General features: G+C 46.8%; 1 protein-coding gene across 1 annotated transcript in view; it reads left to right on the top strand.

Moving 5' to 3' along the window:
- Positions 1-25,705, top strand: part of LOC140387079 (histone-lysine N-methyltransferase PRDM7-like) — a 145,751-nt gene that overhangs the window by 9,396 nt on the left and 110,650 nt on the right. The window contains exons 2-7 of the mRNA XM_072470089.1: positions 2,243-2,366; positions 3,689-3,811; positions 4,923-4,993; positions 18,442-18,574; positions 19,204-19,341; positions 22,368-22,639. Of these exons, the coding sequence (XP_072326190.1) occupies positions 2,243-2,366; positions 3,689-3,811; positions 4,923-4,993; positions 18,442-18,574; positions 19,204-19,341; positions 22,368-22,639 (861 nt within the window). The remainder of the gene's footprint in view (positions 1-2,242; positions 2,367-3,688; positions 3,812-4,922; positions 4,994-18,441; positions 18,575-19,203; positions 19,342-22,367; positions 22,640-25,705) is intronic.

Below are 25,705 nucleotides of genomic sequence, written 5' to 3'. Positions count from 1 at the left end.
GCTCACTTGCCTATCTGGGAGCGTCCTATGTTAACAGAAAGGGGTTCCACTCCCTGAACACACAGCTTTTGTGCAACCACCACATGAAGATCATGCATGTGTGTGCACGCTTCCCAGGGAGTGTGCACGCTAGTTACATCGAAGATCATCCCGGCCCTCTTCGACGACCACTCCAGGATGTGTGGCTGGGGGATAAGGGGTAGCTGCTGAGGACCTGGCTAATGACGCCAATATGGAGGCTGGAGACCAAAGCGGAGACCCAGTACAATGAGGCTGTAGTGATATCATAGTTGTGTTGTAATTCACTGACTGAATCTCATACATAAATGAATGTTGGAGTCAGGTGACCTCAGACTGACGAGGGAGCTGGGAGAGAGATAGTGGTTTGTGCATGTTAATACTGTTATTCATGTGTTTTGTATATATTTGACCCATAGTTAATGTTAATAAATCGTTTATAGCTTTAGCTACAAGTGTTCTTGTAATATAAAGTAGGCCATCCAACAAGAACATTACAGAGGCCCATGCGGTCACCCGGACTGTGATTGAGCTGTGGATCGGGCTCCTCGAGATGCGGTTCCGAAGCTTTGACTGCTCCAGTGGTGCACTCCAATACATACCCCCAGAGGGTCGCATTCTTTGTGGAGGCTGCTGCGCCCTTCAGAACCTCGTGCAGCAGCAGGGAGATGAGATGGAGGTTGGCGATGAGGAACATGTGGCCACCTCCGAGTACGAGGGTGATGAGGCGATGCTGGACCAGCAGGGGCTGGAGGATGAGCCCAGGAACCAACTGGAGGACCATCCAAGGATAAGCGGCAGCAGCGAGTGTCTAGCAAGCCCAGAGGGCCATGGAAGCCCTCATACCCGCCCGATTTCGGCTGGGACCCAGCTGTGGCCTGGGATCCAGCAGACGTCTGACTGCTGCCTCGCCTGGGGGTTTCTGCCTCCACCTGATGTACAGCAGCAGCTGTGTGGCGCTCACCAGAGTGTGCCCCAAAAGCCTGACCACTAATATTCCCCACTGAGGTGTGTGTATCTGTGCTGGTGGAGTGTGTGGATGACAGATGTGGCGTTTCGATCACGGCATCCTCGAAGCTCTCGGAGGTAGTCTCCTGGGAGGCTGGATGGGCTGGCGCCATCAGTTGTAGGACCTGCAGGAGAACAGACATGTAGTCAGTGGGAGGGTTGGGTCAGTCAGTAAGGCAATAACAACTCACGTGACAGGTCCACCAGATGGGGCCTGATGTTTCCTCACCTTAGCAGCTTCCGCCTACCTCCGGGTCGGTGACCGCCCTGTCCACAGCCACCCCTGTCATCTCAAGGATCGGTTCCTCAAAGGTGGTGAGGATTCTTGAGTCTGGCACCACCCAGCCAATCTGGGCCCTCGCCCAGAGGTTTTGCGAGAGTTTTTCCTGAGGAGACACAGAGAGGGCATCATTAGCCACACATGTGGTTCACAGTGGTGGGAGGGTGGATGTGAAGGGAGGGTTGGGAGGGGGGATGAATGGAGCGAGGAGTGAAGGGAGGGTTCAAAGCCGCATGGTGAGTTGTCAGGGGAAGATTGTCTACTCACTCGTGCTGCACGGTCTAGGTTGTTGACCTTTTTCAGGACTGGAAGCCAGTCCTGGTCATATTCCTGTAGCTTCCAACTGCCTCCACCTCGTCCCAGGCAGCACTGGCTGCCCTGTGACTCATCCTCCGGGAATCTCAGGGGACAGGACATCTCTCCTGGCCTCTTTTGCGACTCAAAGCCACCTTAGGCCTGCATCGACTAATCTTGGTGCGGGTCTCCTTGGTGCCATTGTCGCAAGCTGAGGGGTTGGTTGAGCAAGTGCTGTTTAAGTGCTGCTCTACCTTGTAAGCGGGGGGCTGGCAAGCACGGTGTTGGCAAATCAGCCGGCAAGCCTTCATTTGCGGCCAAAATCCCATGAGGCCTCGTTAAGTGGACATATTAACGTTGAATAGTGTTGCTGGCCTCGCTGGGCCTGGTTCCAGCTCGCTACCACACTTAGAAATCTTTCCGGTGAATCGCACCTTGAATTGTTTGGTAGAGAGGCTGTTCTTTATGAGTCCTCTACCACTGATTATAGTACCAGTCCATTCTAGTGGAGGGTATTCTAGAAATCCACCAATGGCAGAGCTGACGGATTGGCTAATCTTACATTTATGGAACTTGTGTTTGTGAACATTACTGATTCAGTGCCTGAATGTATTAACAATCCGAATCATCTTACATTTCCAGATTACAGACAAGTTTAAAGACATTGCCGCTCATTTTTCCAAAGGTGAATGGGCAGAATTAAGTGAATGGGAAAAGATCCGTTATAAGAACGTGAAGCGAAACTATGAGGCCATGCTTGCAATAGGTCTGTACAAAATCAATGTTTTTTTCCCTTTCCACATTTCTCACTTTTCCTGAAAACTTACATATCCACTGGCACGGTATTCATCTAATATTACAGCCAAGTGGATATTCGCCTAAGAGATCTGAGATTTTCATTGGGGTTCTCCATTTCACCACTGCTGACACACATCAGGAACGTATACCGAGGAATTAATCATCATCGACCTGTGAGTGCCTGAATGTTAATTAATGGCTGTGAAATAACTGGCTAAAGTTCCCAACGTGCCTTCCTCCTGTGCATTAGGAATGATGCAGTGAAAAATCTTGAGTGTTAGCAGTAATGTGATGTGGGAGATGGTGGAGAGGATGCTTGCTCGTCTGACGAGCAAATTGGATGAAATCTGGAATTAAATTTAATGATAACCATTAAACCATTGTTTTTTAAAAAATGACCCCTATTGGATCACTAATGTTCTTTTGGGGGAACAAATCTGCCACCTGCCTGCCTGCGACTCCAGACGTGCAGCAATGTGTTTGACTCTGAACTGTCCCCTGAAATGGCCTAGAGCGGTGTTTTTCAATCTTTTTTTCGAGCGACCAACGTTCACAGAATGGCCAACTATCGCGACCCACATCACATTCACAAAAGATTCTCCATAATTACTGTTAAAACGTTACACTCGTTGTTGGCACTTCTGAATGTTTATTGAATGTAAATTTGTAAATTGTAATACACTGTAATGCAGTGAGAATTTACCTCGAGAGAAAACAGCAAACATGGTCAGGCGATATTTGGGAATCCTTTTGGTGACCCATTCTACACCATCCGACGGCCCATCCGTGGGTTGCGATCCCATTTTTGAAAATCGCTAGCCGAGACTGCCATTCAATTTAATTAGAGATGGGCAATGAATGTTGGCCCAGCCGGTCATGTCCAGTGATAATTTTTAAAAAAGTAAAGAGAACAGTGCTATTCTATTTCACTTGATGTAGAGATGAGTGGAATTGGATGAAAAATAGTATTTGAAGCTTTCCTCCCTCCCTCCTCATGATAGATGCTGGCTGATCTGGGGGTTGTTTGCAGCATTTCCTGTTCTGATTTCAAATTCTGTTTGTTCATTTTCCCCCATAGTTCTCTTCCTATTGTATCAGTGTGGCTTTCCCCAACGCTGCCGCGCTAAGCCACTAAACCTAACTCAGGAATAAAAATTATGTTTTGGAATAATGGAGATGAACTGTGCATCTCAGATGTCATTATTACCCTGCCTTTCCCTTGGACCTGCGAGTGACCACCAGCTGTCACAGATCTAAAACTTCTTTCTTTTGACTCTACAATTTTTGTAGGATTGAATGTACCAAAGCCAGCATTCATGTCAAGACATGGCAGGAGGCATCAACCCCGTGTGGATGAATCTAGTGATTCAGATGAAGATTGGGCACCGAAACGTCTTGTGAAAAATCCACCACGTAAATTGAATATCTTTCCTTCATTAAAATATTTAAAGCACATTTTGATGAGGGCAGCATGGTAGCACAGTGGGTAACACTGTTGCTTCACAGCTCCAGGATGCCCAGTTCGATTCCCGGCTTGGGTCACTGTCGGTGTGGAGTCTGCATGTTCTCCCCGTGTCTGCGTGTGTTTTCGCCAGGTGCTCCGGTTTCCTCCCATGATCCCGAAAGATGTGCTGTTCGGTAATCTGGACATTCTGATTTCTCCCTCTGTTTACCCGAACAGGCGCCGGCATGTGGCAACTTGGGGCTTTTCACAGTAACTTCATTGCATGTTGATGTATGCCGACTTGTGACAATAAAGATTATTTTTTAAAAAATAACCCTGATTACCTTTGTGTTTTGGAGAGTTGGAAGATAAGGAAATTGAATGATATTTGTCTTAACTTCTCTTTATAACTCTTTCACTTTCATTCAGCGTCAGTTGATTGTCTTTGTGTCTTCATGTGATTTTAAATAAATAAATTTTGAGTACCCAATTATTTTTTTTAAATTAAGGGGCAATTTAGTGTGGCCAATCCACCGAGCCTGCATATCTTTGAGTTGTGGGGGCGAAACACACGCAAACAAGGGGAGAATGTGTAAACTCCACATGGATCTGTCTTCACGTGAATTGAACATCATTTCCCAGAGTGGGACTGGAGCTCTGGACCATTCGATAAATGCCTGATGCTAACTTATGTGTATATTCTTTTGCTGAGACAAAAGAATCAATATATTCAGCAAAAAACAGAAAATGAGAAGAGGTGATATACTCTGATGGGGATTGTAACTGGAAAACAACATAAAAGAAACTTAAATAACTAAACCAAAATATAATTTCCAGGGGTGATGATAAACCCCAGCCCCCGAGGCATCCACCGATCCCAGAAGGCCTGGAAAATCCTTATGAATATGTAGACATATAAAACTAATGTCGACTTTATTTTTCGAATTTTTAGTAGCATTTATGTTTTGATTTTATTTTGAACTACAAAATGCCATTTTTGGAATTGCCTTCCTGCTCAAATATGAAAAGCTGAAATATGAGACAACAGAAATCTAAAACATCATTGTCATTATTTTCAAGAGATGAGAAACTTAAAGCCACCTTTAAAGAATGAAGATACCAAGAAGCCAAAGAAAGACAGTATCAAAAAGGTAATTGAGTGTGGACAGAAATTCTTACAAACCAAATATATCAAATGGAAACAGACTGCTCGATATTCACTCAACAGGCCTGTCAGCATCTGAAAGATATAGAGCTGCAGGGTCCCACCCGTAACGTTAACCAGCCTTTCTCCTTCAGACTGAAATTTACCTCTCCGTATTTTCAGCGTTCACGGCCTTCATTTTTAAAATATTAGTTCAGGGGGAATGATCGGCTAGCCCATCCATAATTGTCTTTGAGAGGGAGGTGGTGTGCTCCCTTATTGGACTGCTGCTGTCCATGTGATGTAGGTTCACCCACACTGCTGTTAGGGAGGGAGTACCTGGACCCCGTGGTTTTTCCTGGGTGATCAGATGATGGCTATTGTGTCTGTGATGTTGCTTCCTGCAGTGCTCATGCACAGTGTCCAACCATCAAGGTCTGATTGGGATGCCATGCAATTGCCTCCAGATGCTACATGGCATGCCTACCCACGGGAATCTCCTTTGGAGTTAGTGTTTCATTTTATATCTGTTACTTGTCTGCTTAGAATCCCTGGGAACTTGATTGTATTTTTATTTAGACTCCTGACCTGCATTTTGTCATATTTGAATTTCATGATCTGGGCGTGATTTAATGGCCACGTTGTGCTTGAGCGAGAGCGCAGTGAGGTCATTAGATCATGGGAGAGGCCAAAATCGAGAACCACATGGGCACCGATCGGTTTGCGATCTATCCGGCCTGCTCCCGTTGACAAAATCAGGATCCCACCGTGGCGTGGCGAGAAACCAATAATCAAAACTTAAGGCCAATCTCAATACAATTAATGTGAATGACTCCTATCTGACGGCCCCCGTGACCTAACCGCCTCCACAGCAAGCGGTCACGCGGGCGCTGATTAATACACCTTTTTAAAAATGTGAAGCTGGCGGAATGGCTGGTGCGAGGTGGCGAGAAAACACCTTCACCCCTGGACCATGAGCCTGAGGGCACTGGTGTTGCTTCCTGTTGCTGGGGTTGGCAGATATGATTGGGGTGGGCCGCCACCATTAGAGTGGATCGCCCCTCGGTGGGGTGGGGAGGGGGGTGGGTGTCTCAGCGCCAGTGGGTCCTCCATGCCACCCCCTGGATTGTGTGTGCCTGTTACATGGACAACCCCAGGCCCTGCCTGTCTGTCTCACTGACCACCCATAGCTCCCACTGACCGTGGAGCAGTCTGGCCATGTGGTTGAAGGCCACTGCTAATAGGAACTTGGCAATTGTAGTTAGGTGTGCACGTTAAAAGTCCCAAGTGCCAGAGGTGTCATATGTCTTGGGTGTAACTTGTTTAATGCTGTCCATATTGTGTTCTTTTGTTGCTAATTTTAGGATGGTTGGTGTAATGTTCATAAAGACCACAAATAGCTTTTAAATTGAACAAAGCTATAGATTTATTCACACTACTTTATTAGATTCAACACTTCTATATGATACCCAGTTGGTAATAAACATATAATCTACACGCATCTACTACTAATCTCTACACTGTTACATTAACTAGGATCTGCTTTCACTCACACTATCCGTCAGTCTGTCCTCTCGCTTTCTCCTCAACCTCTCACCCACAAGGCTTAGCATCAATGCCTTATATAGTTCTACATCTAGCTCCCTCTCGTGGTTGATTTGGACATAACATTAACCCTTACAGTTCTTTACATTTATGATAACGTCACACATATGTGTCCCCAATTGCCCCTAGCCCTGATGGTGCCATCCCACCTTCCCCACCCCTGCCGACACCTTCCCCACCTCTTTCACCCTTTACCCCTTCACCCTTTTCCAGGGCCCTCTCAGTGATCCTCGACCTGTTTAGCCTTCCATGCTCTACCGTTGCGTCTAGGTGTGTCCCCAGGATGCACATCAGAGTTGAAGGCAGCCTTCTGCCTACCGAGTCCCGTAACCTACCGTTGGGGGCCCTAGGGTCGGTTTCGGCCCCGCTGGGATGAGCGTCGGGAAGCTTGCGACAGTTCCTGCTCCCTACCACACTTAGAAAATATTCCATTAATTCGAGCCCACTGTAAATTAACAGTTCTTAATGTGCTTGATGGATGAATCCTCCCAAAATCTGTGAGCAGTTTGGAATATCTGCAAATTAGTTAGACGATGGACGTTAACTTTGTTTCCATGAGGCTGCACAGCAGCGTTCACAAGAACAAACTCAATGATCACTGCTACATCACTGAAATCTCAAAGTTGCTGGGCTGAACCAGGGTCACTGCTCTTTCGATGTCTTGATCTCTACTCGAAAAATAATGTTGTGTGTAATCTTGAAAGGCACCATGATCAAGCTCTAACATCATGCTTCCAGAATCCTAATTTTCCTGTTAATATTTGCTGTGTACAGTTTTGAACAAGACAATGAAGGATAATTAGCATCTATGGAACATACTTTCATTCCTTCAGAAAAGCTGCGAGAATAAAAAAAACCCTTGTATAGTATCTGATTATTATTTACTCATATAGGTAATACTCAATTGTGTTTTTTTTCATAGTTTTAATTACCTTGTACAAACGCAGATGTGCTTTAATTCAGATAGTGCGAGACTTCCGGTTGCGGCTATGCAGAGCTAAGTCGTATGTTCGGCAGCTCCCGCTTGGAACGGACTTGTGGGCTCTTTACAGGGCCCCCAATGGCATTGTTTTGACATTTCCCGGTGTGGGAAGAAGACTGCAACATTCCCCCGACAGTGTCCCCCAGGAATGGTATGTCTCTTGGTTACCAGACCCGGCAGAAACAGTAAAAGATTTGGCTGGAGCTGCAGGAAAGACAAAAGCCTCTTCCAGCATGCAGGCGGGGGAAGGGCAAGCTTAAAGGCTTCAAGCTGACTTGAGGGCCTTTATTAAAGGTGAATTCTAGCAGCAGAGGGAACAACTGTGAAAAGATCTCACCAAGGCCGTTGAAGAAGCGGGGACGAGGCTTCCGGTGGCGGCCATGGAGGAGTAGGTTGCGCATTCGGCAGCTCCCGTCTGGAAAGGACTCTCAGACCTTTTTCAGGAGTTTCCACAGACATTTTGGGGCAGATTGGTTAAGCGAACACTGCCAAAAGGATTCTCTCTCGAGACTTCCCGTTGCGGCTATGCGGAGCTAAGTTGCACATTGGGCGGCTCCCGCAAAAACTGACTTTTAGGCTCTTTTCAGGGCTTCCAACGGCACTTTTCCGACGTTTCCCAGTGTGGGAAGGAGTTAATAACAGCTCCCCATCAGTATATGGCTTTAAGTCGGAGCGGGGCGAAAAAAAGGCGGTGGTGGACGCGAAGAAGGGAGGGAAGAAGGACAAAATGGCGGCAGGCGGAGACCAGGCAGCGTGGAGGCAGTGGGCGGAGGAGCAACAGGAGGGTATCCAGTGCTGCCTCAGAGAGATTAAAACGGACCTGCTAGAGCCGATGAAGGCTTCTATTGATAAGCTGCTGGGGACACAGACGGCCCGGGGGTGGCGATCCGAGAGGCTCGACAAAAGATCTCTGACAATGAGGATGAGATCTTAGGTCTGGCGGTAAAGGTGGAGGCGCAGAGGCGCTCCACAAGAAATGGCAGGAGCGGTTCGAAGAGATGGAGAATCAGTCGAGGCGGAAGAATCTGCGGATTCTGGGCCTCCCGGAGGGCCTGGAGGGGCCGGACGTGGGGGCCTATGTGGTCACCATGTTGAACTCGCTGATGGGAGCGAGGTCCTTCCAGGGACCCCTGGAGCTGGAAGGGGCCCATGGCGTGTTGGCGAGGAGGCCCAAGGCTAACAAGCCTCCGCGGGCGGTGCTGGTGCAGTTCCATCGGTTCGTCGATCGGGAGTGTGTGCTCGGGTGGGCCAAGAAGGAGAGGAGCAGCAGGTGGGAGAACACAGAGGTTCAAATATACCAGGACTGGAGTGCGGAGGTGGCGAAGAGGAGGGCCGGGTACAATCGAGTGAAGGCGGTGCTGCACAGGAAGGGGGTGAAACTTGGCATGTTGCAGCCGCTGTGACTGTGGGTTACCTACAAGGACCGGCACCATTACTTTGAGTCTCCGGAGGAGGCGTGGGCCTTTGTTCAGGCCGAGAAGCTGGACACAGACTGAGGGTCGGGATGGGCGATTGGGGACTGCAGTGGATATGTTATGCCTATTTTTTGTTCGGCGGAGGGGGGAGCCTTTGCATTGTTTTGGGTTTTGTTTTCTCTGTGTTTTTCTCTTTCGGGTTGGGGAGGGTGGATGGGGCGGGTTGGGCACTGTTTTGGTTGGTGGCGGGGCCTGGTAGGTGGAGAGCGCGGGCTTTTTTCCCGCGCCGAAGACTGGGGGGGGGGGGGAGCGAGGATTGTTTCCCGCGCTTAGAACGGAGGGGGGAGGGGAATCGAGTTGCTGCTGCTAAGGTCAAGGAGGAGCTGGAGCGAGTTGGGGGGGGGGGGTCAAGACGGGGGTATGCCGCTGTGGGGAACGGGCCGGCTGTGGGGTGCGGGTGCGTAGCTTGCCGAGGAGGGGCCATGGCTAGTCGGCGGGGGAGGGGGGGGGCGGGTAGCCCACTGATCCGGCTGATAACCTGGAATGTAAGGGGACTGAATGGGCCGGTTAAGCGGGCCCGCGTGTTTGCGCACCTGAAGGGGCTCAAGGCGGATGTGGTTATGCTCCAGGAGACACACCTGAAGGTGGCAGACCAGGTAAGACTGAGGAAAGGGTGGGTAAGTCAGGTGTTTCACTCGGGGCTAGATGCCAAAAATCGAGGGGTGGCGATCTTGGTGGGAAAGATCTTGGTGTCATTCGAGGCGTCGAGCATTGTGGCAGATAATGGCGGTAGGTATATAATGGTAAGTGGTAAGTTGCAGGGAGAGAGGGTGGTACTGGTCAATGTGTATGCTCCGAACTGGGACGATGCGGGTTTTATGCGGCGTATGTTGGGTCGGATCCCAGACTTGGAAGTGGGGGCCCTGATAATGGGGGGAGACTTTAACACGGTGTTGGATCCGGCACTGGATCGCTCCAGGTCTAGGACGGGTAGGAAGCCGGCGGCGGCTAAAGTGCTGAGGGGATTTATGGACCAAATGGGAGGGGTGGACCCTTGGAGATTTGCAAGGCTGGGGGCTAGGGAATTTTCATTCTTCTCACATGTCCATAAGGCTTATTCTCGAATCGACTTTTTCATTTTGAGTAGGGCGCTGATGAAATGAAATGAAAGGAAATAGCGAGAGTAGAGGATACCGAGTATTCGGCAATAGCCATTTCGGACCACGCCCCGCATTGAGTGGACATGGAGATGGGGAGGAGAGGGACCAGCGCCCGCTGTGGCGCTTGGAAGTGGGACTGTTGGCAGACGAGGAGGTGAGCGAGCGGGTCCGAGAAAGTATAGAGAGGTACTTGGAGACCCACGACAACGGGGAGGTCCGAGTAGGGATGGTACGGGAGGCACTGAAGGCGGTGGTGAGGGGAGAGCTGATCTCCATTAGGGCCCACAAGGAGCGGGAGGAGAGGGAGAGGCTGGTGGGGGAAATGGTGAGGGTAGACAGGAGGTATGCGGAAGAGCCTGAGGATAGACTGTTGAGGAAGAGGCGGAGCCTCCAGGCCGAATTCGACCTGGTGACCACCAAGAAGGCGGAGGTGCAGTGGAGGAAGGCCCAGGGGGCGGTTGACGAGTATGGGGAAAAGGCAAGCCGGATAATGGCGCATCAGCTTCGGAAGCGGGACGCAGCTAGGGAGATCGGGGGAGTTAAGGACAGGGGCGGGAGCATGGTGCGGAGTGGGGTTGGCATCAATGGGGTCTTCAGGGACTTCTACGAGGAATTGTACCAATCCGAGCTCCCATGGGAGGAGGGAGGGATGGGCCGTTTCCTGGACCAATTGAGGTTTCCAAAGGTGGAAGAGGGACTGGGGGCCCCGATTGGGCTGGAGGAGCTGATCAAAGGGATAGGAAGCATGCAGGTGGGAAGGCACCGGGGCCGGACGGTTTCCCGGTCGAGTTCTACAAAAAATATATGGACCTGTTGGGCCCGCTGTTAGTTAGGACCTTTAATAAGGCAAGGGAGGGGGTGGCTTTACCCCTGACGATGTCCCGGGCACTGATATCTTTGATCCTGAAGCGGGACAAGGAACCCGTGCAATGTGGGTCTTACAGACCGATTTCCTTGCTAAATGTAGATGCCAAGGTGCTGGAGGAGGTCTTAGCCATGAGGATTGAGGATTGTGTGCCGCAGATCATCCATGAAGACCAGACGGGGTTTGTGAAGGGGAGACAGTTGAACGCGAATGTGCGGAGGCTTTTGAACGTTATCATGATGCCGGCGAGGGAGGGGGAGGCGGAGATAGTGGTGGCGATGGACGCTGAGAAAGCCTTCGATAGGGTAGAGTGGGGGTACCTGTGGGAGGTGCTGAAGTGGTTCCGGTATGGGGAGGGGTATGTCTGGTGGGTTAGGCTGTTGTATGAGGTCCCAATGGCGAGTGTGGCCACAAATAGGAGGATGTCCGAGTACTTTCGGTTGCAGCGAGGGACGAGACAGGGGTGTCCCCTGTCCCCCCTGCTCTTCGCACTGGCGATTGAACCCCTGGCTATGGCACTGAGAGAGTCGAGGAACTGGAGGGGGTTGGTGCGGGGTGGGGAGGAGCATAGGGTGTCGCTTTATGCGGACGGCCTGCTGCTGTATGTGGTGGACCCGGTGGGAGGAATACCAGAGGTAATGAGGATCCTTAGGGAATTCGGGGACTTTTCGGGGTACAAGCTCAATATGGGGAAGAGCGAGCTGTTCGTGGTTCACCCAGGGGACCAGGAGAGGGGGATTGGCGAGCTCCCACTAAAAAGGGCGGAGAGGAGCTTCAGATATTTGGGGGTCCAGGTGGCCAGGAGCTGGGGGGCACTGCATAGGCTTAACTTTACAAGGCTGGTGGAGCAAATGGAGGAGGAATTCAAGAGGTGGGACGCGTTGCCGCTGTCTTTGGCGGGTAGGGTGCAGTCAATCAAAAATGACGGTGCTCCCAAGGTTTTTGTTCCTGTTCCAGTGCCTCCCCGTGTTTATCCCGAAGGCTTTTTTCAGGCGGGTTAACAGGAGTATAATGTGGTTTGTGTGGGCGCGAGGGACTTCGAGGGTGAGAAGGGTGTTCCTGGAGCGGAGTAGAGATAGGGGGAGGCTGTCGTTGTCCAACCTTTGTGGGTACTACTGGGCCACCAATGCGACGATGGTGCGCAAGTGGGTGATGGAGGGGGAGGGGGCTGCATGGAAGAGACTGGAGACGGCGTCTTGTGTGGGTACGAGTCTGGTGGCGATGGCAATGGCGCCGCTGCCGCTCCGTCCAAGGAGGTATACCACGAGCCCGATGGTGGTGGCGGCCCTCAAAATTTGGGGCAGTGGAGGCGGCATAGGGGGGAAGTTGGGGCCTTGGCGTGGACCCCATTACGGGGGAACCACCGGTGGGGGGGTTTTCAGGGTGGCACAGGGCAGGGATACGAAAGTTGGGGGACCTGTTTGTGGACGGGAAGTTCGTGAGCTTGGGTGAGCTGGAGGAGAAGTACGGGCTCCCCCCAGGGAACACCTTCAGGTACTTACAGGTAAGGCCGTTTGCCAGACGGCAGGTGGTGGAATTCCCACGGCTACTGCCACACACAGTACAGGACAGGGTGCTCTCATGGGGGGGGGGGGGGGGGAGGAGTGGGGAAGATCTCGGAAACTTACCAGGTGATGCAGGAGGAGGAGGAGGCCTCGGTGGTGGAGTTGAAAGGTAAGTGAGAGGAGGAGTTGGGAGAGGAGATCGAAGAGGGGACATGGGCAGATGCCCTAGGGAGGGTGAACTCTTCCTCTTCGTGCGCGAGGCTCAGCTTCATACAGTTTAAGGTGCTGCACAGGGCATACATGACTGGGACAAGGATGAGCCTGTTCTTTGGGGGTGAGGACAGGTGTGTTAGGTGCTCAGGGAGCCCAGCAAATCACACCCATATGTTCTGGGCATGCCCAGCGCTGGAGGAATTTTGGAAGGGCGTAGCGAGGACGGTGTCGAGGGTGGTAGGATCCAGGGTCAAACCGGGCTGGGGGCTCGCAATATTTGGGGTGGCAGAGGAGCCGGGAGTGCAGGAGGTGAAAGAGGCCGGAATTCTGGCCTTTGCGTCCCTGGTAGCCCTGCGAAGGATTCTCCTTCAGTGGAAAGATGCGAGGCCCCCAAGCGTGGAATCCTGGATCAGTGATATGGCAGGGTTCATTAAATTGGAGAGGGTGAATTTCGCCTTGAGTGGGTCGGTACAAGGATTCTTTAGGCGGTGGCAACCGTTCTTAGACTTTCTGGCAGAACGATAGACATTGGTCAGTGGCAGCAGCAGCTCGGGGTGGGGGGGGGGGGTGGGGTGCGTGGGTTTACTCTGTTTTTGTTTTTGTTATTTACACTGGAGGGTCTGAGGGGGTGTATACACCTGTTGTGTTAAGTCAGGGTGTTAATGTTAATTTATTATTTATGTACGGGGGGAGGGGTTTGGGGGGTTGCTTTTTTAGATTGTGTTTTGTACTTAACCCTGTGGGTTCTTTTTTCTTTCTCATTTTGTTATTGATATTTTATGAAAACCTTTAATAAAAATTATTTTTAAAACAAAATTCAGATCGTGCGAGGTTCCCCAGAATGAAGACATTTTTGGTTGCTTTTGTATCTCAGATAGAAGTCAATGATGTTTATTGGACAATAATACTTCTCTTTTAGCGATTGTGCTTGGGTTAGTTACATTTGGGATACCTGTGAAGTGAATATAGGAGGGTGGTATTAAACATGGGAACCATCTGAAATGTGTGGCTTAGTGCTACACTAAGAGAGTGACTGATTTTCTTAAATGGATCATGGGGACCTTTCTTTCTTCAATGTGATACAAGTGTCATGTGAGAGTCCCTTTGAGAAATGGGTGTTTATCAAATTGCTGCAGTGATGTCATTGTGTGGGTGGAGCTTGACTGTCTGTCTGTCTTTTACTTTCGTTTTTGAGCTGGCAGCCGCCGTGTGTTTTTAGTTTAGTTTTCAGAGGTGGAGAGCTGCATTCAAAGCAAGCAGCTGTACAATGATCTTTCTCTCTGCAAGTTAAAGAACGTCTCCAGATTATTGATGATTTCAAAGTAATATCTGTTTCTGTAGAGCATTTAAACCTGCTGTCTTATTTGAAAAAGGATTTAACTTATGGATGTTGTTTGGGGAATTTATTAAGGGTTGCCTATAGAATATTGTATTTGGGAAAGTATCAGTGTTTGTAGTTGATAAGATGTTTACTGTGTGTTTATAAAATGTTAACTGGATTCATAGAATAAACATTGTTTTGTTTTCAACATACTTTAGCTCTCTGTTGCATCACACTGGTAAAGTGGGCCCTTTTGCTCCCCATAACCAAAATCTATTTAAAGTTGCGAGTCAGGTGAACTCCATGATACACTTTGGTGTTCTCTAAACCCTGGCCCATAATAAATTGGGGGCATGTCCAGGATAAAAGTCTATTTTTTGTGATTGGATTGGCTTAATAAACTTAAAGATAGTGAGGGGTGAGCATATTTGTGTTTGCTTTTCAGGTGTGGTATACCAGTTTAAGTAGGGAGTGTGTTGTGTGCAATGGCTCTTTCAGAGGCTCAGAAGTTTTTGGGGTGGAGAACATCACATGCAGTACAACAGAGACTAAAAAAGGGCTTTTAGATTTGGCAAAAACATTGCTGTTAGCGTTACCTGATAGCACACGAAAAGAAGAGGTACTTGTGGCGCCAGCTGAGCATTTAAAATTGCTTGAGATACATCTCACTCAGTAGAAATGGCAAAAATTCAGTTCGAAATCAAGCAACTTGAACATGAAAAAGAATTAAAGCAGCTTGAATAGGAAACGAGATAAAAAGGGAGATACAGATCAGGGAAAAAGAAAAGGAGAGAGAAGAAAGAAATAAAGAAAGAATAGCCTTAGCAGAACAAAAAGAAAAAGAGAGAGAGGAAAGGGAAAAAGAGAGAGTTTGAACTTCAGAAAATGGCCATGAAACATGACAGTCAGTTAGAATTGGCGGATGTAGAGGGAAACGTACAGTTGGAGGATGGTGGTGAGGATAAAGAGAAAGTACTTGGTGGGGATCTATTTAAATATGTCCGAGCATTGCCAAGGTTTGATGAGAAGGAGGTGGAAGACTTTGTCATTTCATTTGAGACGGTGGCTAAACAAATTAAATGGTCACGACATGTGGTTGTGGTATTACTGATTCAAACAAAGCTGGTAGGTAGGGCTAGTGAAGTGTTTGCATCACTGTCAGAGGAGGTATTTGGGAAGTATGAGGAGGTGAAAAAAATCCATCTTAGGTGCATATGAACTAGTGCCTGAAGCCTAAAGACAATGGTTTCGAAATTTAAGGATAGAACCTGGTCAAACATACATGGAGTTTGAAAGGATCAAACAAAGTAACTTTGATAGGTGGATAAGGGCTTTGAAAAGAGACCAAATGTATGAAGCTCTCAGAGAAATTATACTTTTGGAGGAGTTTAAACATTCAATTCCTGATGCAGTGAGAACTCATGTGGAAGAGCAGAGGGTTAAAACTGCGAGGTCAGCAGCAGAAATGGCAGATGATTATGAATTAGTTCATAAATCAAAGCTTGGTTTCCGACATCAGTTTCAGCCTGTGAGGGATTGAAACTGGGGAAAAGAGAAATTCTCAAGTGGTGAAGGTAAAGGAGATCTGATGGGAGATCATAATGAAAGTGTACCTCGGATTAAAAATGAAATCCAGGAGGATGGAAGAGAAATGAAAAGTTTCAAATGTTTTCACTGTAATAAACTAGGCCATGTGAAGTCACAGTGTTGGTGGTTGAAGAAAAGCAGGAGGAAGGCTGATGTGGTAAAACAGGATAAGACAGTGCGGTTTGTTAAAGTGGTGAAGGAAATCCCAAGTGAAGCGAAGGAGGTGCAAAAGATTGTACAGGTGATTGATCAGAAGTTGCCAGATCTCTTTAAAGAATTTACTTGTGTGGGTAAAGTTTACTTGTGTATCAGGAGGAGCAGGTAAAGAAGTCACAATTTTAAGAGATACGGGAGAGTAGGAGATGAGGAGTTATGTAGTTTGGGAAGAATATTGCCAGAAAAGGTGGTAATATGTAGAATTCAGGGTAAGAAGAATAGTGTTCCATTATATAAGGTAAGGTTGGAAAGTCCAGTGAAGAATGGTGAAGTGGTAGTAGGAGTAACAGAGAAACTATCTGGTCCAGGAATACAGTTTATCTTGTGTCGCAAGTGGGAGTGATGCCTACTGTGGTTGATAAACCAGTGGAAAATCAGACAACTGAAGTGTTGAAGGACAAATATCCTGGGATTTTTTTCGGATTGTTTAATGACATGGTCACAAAGTCACAGGTTAAGACAAAAGGAGAAATCGAAGAGTGAAGATAAAGTTGAAGTTCAATTATCAGAAACAATTTTTGATCAGATGGTTGGAAGATAACAAGAACAGATGGAGGATGAGGCTGATATTTTTAAATTGGCGGAATTACAACAGAAAGATATAGAAATAAAACGTATGTATGAGAAAGCATCCACGGAAGAGGAATCTGATTGTTTCCCAGAATATTATGACAGTAAAAATATTTTATAATGAGAGCACTTAAACCAGCTGTCTTTATTTTTATTCTCCTTTTTCACATTTTCTCCCAAATTTACACCCACCAACAATAAACAATAATCAGCAACAAATATGTCAATCCCCATAATATTAACAACAATCCCATCCTCCCACCAACCCCCAAACATTAGTCCGCATGTTTACATAAACAAATAGCAAAAGGGAATCAGGGATTACCCATAGTCACCCTTAATACACACAACCCCCCTCACCCCCCAACCCTCCCACCCACCCCCCCCCCCCCCAACTAATGTTCGATGTTATCCAGTTCTTGAAAGTGCATAATAAATAATGCCCAGTTCAAACTTAACCTTCTCAAGAGTCAAGAATTCCGACAGATCCCCCCCCCCCCGGCCACGCCAAGGCACAGGGTGAAGAGGCTGCTCTCCATCCCAACAGGATCCACCTTTAGGCGATCAACGAGGCGAAGGCTACGATATCTGCCTCCGCACCCGTTTCCAACCCTGGCTGTTCCGACACCCTGAATATGGCCTCCCAGGTGGTGCATGTCAAAGAGACTCCACCTTGGAGATTACCCGAAAAACCTCCTTCCAATAATCCTCTAGCTTTGGACAGGACCAAAACACATGAACGTGATTAGCGGGGACCCCCCGCAACGCTCGCACACATTTTCTACTCCTTCAAAGAATCATCTCATCCTCGCCCTCGTGAGGTGTGCTCTGTATGCCACCTTCAGCTGCATCAGTCCCAACCTCGCACATGAGTTGGAGGCATTTATTCTCCGGAGCATCTCACACAAGACCCCCTCCTCTATAACCTCTTCCAACTCTTCCTCCCACTTTCCTTTGATCCCTTCCAGTGGTGCCTTATCCTCTTCCAAAATAGCTCCGTACACCGCTGACACTACCCCATTCTCCAGTCCCCTTGTCGTCAGCACCTCCTCCAGCAATGTGGAGGCCGGTTCCTCTGGGAAGCTCTGTATTTCCTTTCTGGCAAAATCCCAAACCTGCATGTATCGAAACATTTCTCCCTGCTCCGGCCCATACTTTGCTTCCAGCTCCTTCAATCCTGCAAACTGACCCCTAAGAAACAAATCTTTCAGCGTCTTAATCCCCTTCTCTTCCCATTTCCGGAAATTTCCATCCCACCTCCCTGACTCAAATCTATGGTTCCCCCGAATCGGCATTTCCCTTGACCCTGCCCCCAACCCTAAGTGGTGGCGAGACTGCCTCCAGATTTTCAATGAAGCTATTATTACCGGACTTCCTGGGTATTCCCCGGAGCTATTGGGAGCGGCGCTGTTGCTGGTGCTTTCAGTCCCGACCCCCTGTACATACTCTTCCCCCATTCTGATGCACTGGGAATCAACCCCTCTGACCCAGCTCCACACCGTCTCCACATTCGCCGCCCAGTAGTAGTACATCAGGTTCGGAAGACCCAAACCCGCTGCCTGCTTTCCCCTCTGTAGCAGCACCTTTCGCACTCTGGCCACCTGCTGTCTTTATTTTAAAAAGGATTTAACTTACAGATGTTGTTTGGGGAAGTTATTCAGGGTTACCTATAGAATATTGTATTTGGGAAAGTGTCAGTGTTTGTAGTTGATAAGATATTTACTGTGTGTTTACTGTGTGTTTATAAAATGATAATTGGTTTCATAGAATAAATATTAGTTTGTTTTAAACACACTTTAGCTCTCTGTTCCATCACACCTGTAAAGTGGGCCCTTTTGCTCCCCATAACCAAAATCTAGTTAAAGTTGTGGGTCAGGTGAACTCCATGATATACTTTGGTGTTCTCTAAATCCTGGTCCGTAATACAAGAAATAACGGAGAGGAACATGGATAAATACTTTGTTTTCCACATAATCTCTGCAGCAATTCAAAAAATCTTTGCATTCTGCATTTCAGAACCAAAAAGTTCCATCGTCGATTACATTTCATTCAGAAGAGGATCAAAATGATGGAACTCTGGGCTTCCCGAATGACACAGTCACAAATAAGAAAGAGATAGTTTCTGTGAAAAAGATCAATAGAAAAACAGGTATCTTGGTTTGGAGAAGTGATGCTCGTAGTTAATCCAATGATAGTATTTGTCCTGGCATAAAGGATTTCAGTAAAGTATATTTGAGTACATTTCAAGGATGAATAAATGCTTGACATGACAATGTGACCACTGCAGCAGTGACTGAAGATACATTAACTCCGTGTCTTGCTGAACTATATAAATATCTTCAGCATTGGCAGATGTTGGGCAGCACAGTTGCACAAGTAATTAACACTGTGACTTCACAGCGACAGGTCCCAGGTTCCATTCCCTGCTGGGTCACTGTCTGTGCGGAGTCTGCACGTTCTCCCCGTGTCTGCGTGGGTTTCTTCCGGCTGCTCTGGTTTTTTCTCACAGTCCAAAGACGTGCAGGTTAGGTGGATTGGTCATGATAAATTGCCCTTAGTGACCAAAAAAGGTTAGGAGGGGTTATTGTGTTACGGGGACAGGGTGGAAGTGAGGGCTTAAGTGGGTCGGTGCAGACTCGATGGGCCGAATGGCCTCCTTCTGCACTGTATGTTCTATGTTCCATTTATCATTCAAACAATAAACAACCTTTACGTGCACCAAGAATTACATTTAATTTATTCAAGTTCTGTCCATGATCTTTTTTATTTATTTCACAGTTGTTTGTTCTGGAAATACTTTGGGATCTACAAATGTACAAGTGATCAAAGAGACTGAAAGTAGAAGATACAGTTTGAGAAACAGAGAGAGAAAGGTTTACACCGAAGAAAGGGAACTTTGTGATGATGACTACCTGTGTATGTACAAAGTATATCCAATCCTTGGGTCAGGAAGAATTTATTGGGAGATTTGGTGTGATGACATTAGGCCTTGGTAAACGAGGGCATTGCGATAACAATGAACATGGCATTGTGGCAGGAGAGGAGTGCAAGCCTGTGCTTGCCTGTCACTAATTCTTCATTACCTTAATCACAAAAATTATCCTAAACTATGGGTTATTATTCTGAAATGTTGTGATATAATAGAATCTGACTTCTTTTGTAAACTAAAGGCCTCTGATTTTAGGGAAGAACAGACTCATTTCAATTGAATACATTTTATTACATTTATCCAATTACTGTAAGAATCAAGTATGGAGTCATCAGTATTGGAAGGGATGTGGTTAGAAAATCATATAATTCAAAGTATAGTATAAATTGTGGATTGGCTCTAGGTCCAAGTGTGATTTGTCTCAAGGTTTAGAGAAACATTTGTAACTGGCTCTGTGTTAGCTTCATTCAAATAATAAAACTGTAATCCAGAGGAAGTAATATCTGATTGTATTATGATCTTCACACTTCTTTGAATTTCAGTCTCCACATTCAAAGTTCCCTTGCTATTTTGGGATCAGACTATAAACCAAAATAATCTCAGGAGGCCCTGGTACAGAAAAAATATTTATTAACCAATGCATTGGGAGAGTACAATCTCAGAAAAAAATCTGGAGCTGGCTCTATAGAACTGAGAAACCAAGTAATATTTATACATTGTAGATCACGTAGACAAAGGCATTATTTACATTTAATCATTGTCTGGTTCTAACTTTACATTAAACAAATTACAGGTGTTTACCCAGGCAGAGTGAGTATTTTCTCCCCTTATCTTTCTCTGGCTCTTTCCCTAATCTCTTGTTGTCAGCATGTTGGTTGTGTCTGTGTCTTTACATCTTAGAAAACCAAGTGTAAGATCTACACTTTCCTGTTGTTGCATATATTAAGTAACACCTACCATGCAACTAACAATGCAGAATCTTGTCTGTCCATTTCGGGTGCCAAGTAATTTTATTTGGTATCTATTGATCGATTATAACAGAAATTCTTGTTACAGAATTTACAAGGTTCTCAGTTCAGCCCTTGCCTGCAAAAGACTGTTTTGAGAATCAGATTATCCTCAGTAACTTACAGAATGACTTGAATTCAAAATACAATGGCAGTAACGGTTTGTTTGCATGAAGCAAAACAGCTGCGCAGGTTAGAACTAGAAATGGAAAATATGAAACAAAGATAGCAGATAGGTTCTTAGGCAAAAAGTATAGGATGATTCTAGAATGGAAATAATAGCCTAAAACTATTACCGTTTTAGGAATTTGTTATCAGTCTAAGTCAATCTATTCCTGCCCCGATAACATGCTGATTGGTTTGGATGGGTCTTCAATACATTTGATTCGATGATTGGGTTGTCAACCTTCAATATGCAACATTAACTGGAATTATCAGTCATGTTGCATCTTCGAATTCTTTAGTGTATGTCGGATGCAAAATCTGTTCTTATTGCACTGGTATGCGCTTTGTCTTATGATTCCTTCTTTCGGACAATGGAAGGCTCATATGAACTCTGATGTCAACCTGACCTTCATTGGAAATGTGGCACTTGCTCAGCTCGTTGCAAGCTGTTCCTTGCAAACAGATATCCATTTTGCAGAAGCAAGCAATGTCCATTTTGCAAAGGCAAGCAATATCCATTTTGCACAGTCATGATGGAATCCATTTTAAATGGTTTCTGATTGAGCTTTTTAAGTCAATTATTAATTCAACTTATTAATTAACCCTCTTTTAACTACAAGAAATAACTAGTTTCTTTCACCAAGTTAGACTGAAAAACATATTATTGAGGGCCTCACAGGTGGCTTGGAAAAATAAGTTTTCACAGGTCACTGAAATCCAGTTGGACTGAAAAACACGCCATTGAATGTCTCACAGGTGGCTTTTATTGCTACGTAAGCATTCAATTAGTCCCATTTGAGTCTTTTGCTACATTGTGAAATTTTCTTCTACTGTTCTAATATGCTGATCAAAAAACTCCCTGCAATCCTTTAATGGACTATAATTATTATTTGCCCTGAAAAATCGTTGTCATTAAACCACATTCATTAGTTCCCCTCCTACACTGCCCACTCATACCTTATCAGGTGGAGCATGGTTTTGGGAAACGTTTACCAGAGTTTTCATTGTTACTGTTCCTGATGTCAGTGTTGCCTTCTTGGAATGAAGGACTGAATATATTGCCCAGAACAAAATCTTGTATACAACAGAGTGGGGAAGGGCAGCACGGTAGCATGGTGGTTAGCACAATTGCTTCACAGCTCCAGGGTCCCAGGTTCGGGTCACTGTCTGTGCGGAGTCTGCACGTTCTCCCCGTGTGTGCGTGGGTTTCCTCCGGGTGCTCCGGTTTCCTCCCACAATCCAAAGATGTGCGGGTTAGGTAGATTGGCCATGCTAAATTGCCCTTAGTGTCCAAAATTGCCCTTAGTGTTGGGTGGGGTTACTGGGTTATGGGAATAGGGTGGAGGTGTGGTCTTGGGTAGGGTGCTCTTTCAAAAGAGCCGGTGCAGACTCGATGGGCCGAATGGCCTCCTTCTGCACTGTAAATTCTATGATTCTCTGATTGGCACTGTATGTAATTTTCAGTAAGGAAGGTGCCCAGTTACTTTCAGCACCTACTTCTATTGGCAGACTGAATTCTAATGAAACGATAAAGACCATGGGTGGGATTTTCCGGTCCGCCAGCCGGGTTTTCCTGCGCAGCGTGCCACCGCCGGCAGCGGGATTCTCCGTTCCTGTGGCCAGCCAATGGGGTTCACCATTGTGGCCACCCCACGCCGTTGGGAAATTGCAGGCGTGTGTGTGATGCCTGTGGATAGGAGGATCCTGCTGACAGAGAATTCAGCTGCATACCTATGATAGGTCATCTGCCTCTTCTCTGTAAAAGCCCCATTCACCTTCATGAAACCTAAATAATGAACGTAAGCCCTTATTCATCTTTAATTATATTTGTTATTTGATAGTTTGTGAAGACTGCGACACATTTTTTATTGAAGAATGCCCTGTGCATGGTCCTCCAGTATTTATCAAGGACACGGTTGTTGAATTCAGCCAACCAGACAGAGCACGTTTAACCCTTCCAGAGGGTCTCAGCATTGCAACCTCAAAAATTCGAAAAGCCGGTCTTGGTGTGTGGAATGAAGGGAAGATTATTCCCAAAGGAGTTCACTTTGGACCCTATGAAGGAGTTGTATCAAATGAAGAATCAGCTGCTATCAGTGGATATTCATGGATGGTAAGTTCCTAAAATGGTATTCAAGTTTCTTACTTGTTTGAAAGGAAAGTTCAGGCCTTATTTGAATGCAATTAAAAAAATTTTTTTTTAGAATACCCAATATTTTTTTCCAATTAAGGGACAATGTAGCGTGGCCAATTCACCTAACCTGCACATCTTTGTGTTGTGAGGGTGAAACCCACGCAGACACGGGGAGAATGTGCAAACTCCACACAGACAGGGTCCCGTGCTGGGATTGAATCCGGGTCCTCAGCGATGCAGGCAGCAGTCCTAATCACTGCTCCACCGTGCTTCCCTTTTTGAATGCAATTTCAATAATTTATTGCAGGTTTTTGTTCCTGGTTGCTGCTGGGTGCAACTGATGAGTTGGAAACAATTGAAGACAAAATTAGTTTCGCTCTGATCTTTCTCATATTGATCTGGCCTTAAAACTTGTAGAGTTGTTCACAACTGAAGTCTACTATTACTGGGTATGTTCATTGGAGGTCTGGTAGTAACCAAGGAACTCATTGAGCAGCAGACACCGCTAACAAGAAGCAAGAAAGCAAACAAACCTAAATCAGACTAAAACCCACTTTTCTCTCTCCATGTAGACCGACTTTTTTTTTTTCTCTTCTCACTTCCCTGCTCGCACCTTTTTCTCACCTCAGCTGATTTTGTGATTCCCTCTGTTTCTCTGCTCCGTCCTCGTCCTCTGTGCCTGAACCAGTTCTTCTCCACCATCTCCTTCTCTTCCATCTCTGTTTTCTATCTTCCCTCCATTTAGTTTATTGATACATCTTCACAGACACATAAGGAAGATGATACGAGGGATCAGGATTATTGGGTCTTTGGTTGAGTTGAGACTTTCATAGGTCTGTAGATGATGGGTGCATTGAATGTTTTCAAAATTAACCTGATGATTTCCCCATGTTGGGAAACTGATTTCATTTGGGGAGCAATGGATTAGATCTTTGAGGCAGCTGTCATAATATACACCAGTATATCATGGTGCAGACACACACACGCACACTGATGGACATGCAGTGGGACCAATCAGCATACACAACACCGCAGCCAATCACCAGTGAGAGCACACGCACTATAAAGACAGGGGACAGGAGAGTTCCCGCTCATTCTAGTAGCAGCCAGCTCAGAGCACAGAGCTCACAGCCTGCAACACAGACATTCACCATGTGCTGAGTGCATCACCTGGTTAGGACTGGGCAAGGGTCAACAGTTAAAGCTGGTATTGCATTTACCCACAGTTTAAGCATGTTCATATAGTTAACCTTACAATAAAATAGAGTTGCACCACTTCAAGTGATGGTGACCTGTTTGTGATCCAGAACACCCAACACTTCATGGTACCAGGAGTGAACTGGTTCAGTCCAGATAGCCATACCTCAGCGTACAGTGACAACCAGCAACGATACCCAGGCAAGATGTTCAAGATCCGGGCTCTGCAGCAGCTCCCGTGCCACGGCGATCTCCACAAAAACTGGCGGGCATTTCGGCAAAAGTTTGAAATCTTCCTGCTGGCAGCTGAACTAGAAGACCTGGCCGATCCTGAAAAAACAGAGCTTCTCCTCACCATCGCCAGTGCCAGAGCAGAAGAAATCTTTTAAAAATTCAAGTTCTCCAAGGGGCAAAACAGGAGCGACTTCCAGGCAGTCCTGGACAAATTCGGCAAATACTGTGAGGAAAACACACTCCATCCTGCAAGGAAAGGTAAGAGAAGCGCCAGTACTCACCTCGAGGCCGAAACCCCGGAGCAGAGAACGATTTTGGTTGGCGGCCATCTTTCTAAAGGGATTGCACTTGCGCAGTTGCGCGACGCCGCGCATGCGCAATCACGAAAACAGCCATCAGTAAATGAACCGCGTCTGCGCATGTGCAAACGCCTCCTACGTGCTACGTCACGCGCGTCATGATGTCAGAGGCCCCGGACCACGCCCATTTAAAGGGGAAACGTCCCAAATCAAAGAAAGAATCTTTTAAAGCTGTAAAACAACCTTCCTTCACCTGGAATGACAGCACAATGCCTCAAATTGAACCAGGAAATGAAATAAACCTCCGAAGAACCCTACAACAAGCAGTTACCTACCCCCAAACCGAGTCCAATTCTGACTTCCCGCAGACCAGTGACACCGAGGACCCGAGGGAGCCTTTTCGAGTCGCTGTTACAACAAAGAAACAGGCTGTCCCTGAATCAAAACCACCAGCTGCTGTCGGTGCACAGCATTGATCCAGACGACGAGTGCTGTGCCACTCTGATGGTCAACCAGAATTCGTCGTCCACCTCAGAGACTTGACTTATGAGTTTTACGATGTTGGACTCTTTGATCTGTTCTGTTATCTGTTTCATCATTCCAGTAGTTTGTATATAATGTTCATTTCGTTGTTGGTGTGACACCCTATTTCTCGGCACCAGGCACCTTCCCGTGTAAATAGATTAGCCTCATGTACATAGTCAAGTAAATAACACGCACACACATAGTCAGGTACATTCACTACACAATATTTATTGTCACGCAGGCACATATTCTTTATATAAAAGGGGGGATGTCATAATATACACCAGGATATCATAGTGCAGACACACACACACACACACTGATGGACATGCAGTGGGACCAATCAGCATACACAACACCGCAGCCAATCACCAGTGAGAGCACACGCACTATTAAGACAGGGGACAGGAGAGTTCCCGTTCATTCTAGTAGCAGCCAGCTCAGAGCACAGCTCACAGCCTGCAACACAGACATTCACCATGTGCTGAGTGCATCACCTGGTTAGGACTGGGCAAGGGTAAACAGTTAAAGCTGGTATTGCATTTACCCACAGTTCAAGCATGTTAATATAGTTAACCTTACAATAAAATAGAGTTGCACCACATCAAGTGTTGGTGACCCTTTTGTGATCCAGAACACCCAACACATCAGCAGCTGAGTGGGAAATGGTTAGATCGGGCCAAGCTAATGTAAGGAGGAAGATGAGGAAGAGATGGCAACATGACAGAGAGCATGGACTTGACTTAATTCAGGGACCATTCCTCACTTTGCAAAGCTCCCTGAGAGTGTT

This window comes from Scyliorhinus torazame, chromosome 12 (assembly GCF_047496885.1).
Source record: "Scyliorhinus torazame isolate Kashiwa2021f chromosome 12, sScyTor2.1, whole genome shotgun sequence".
NCBI classification, from domain to species: Eukaryota; Metazoa; Chordata; class Chondrichthyes; order Carcharhiniformes; family Scyliorhinidae; genus Scyliorhinus; species Scyliorhinus torazame.
This window is presented reverse-complemented; position numbering and strand designations above follow the sequence as displayed.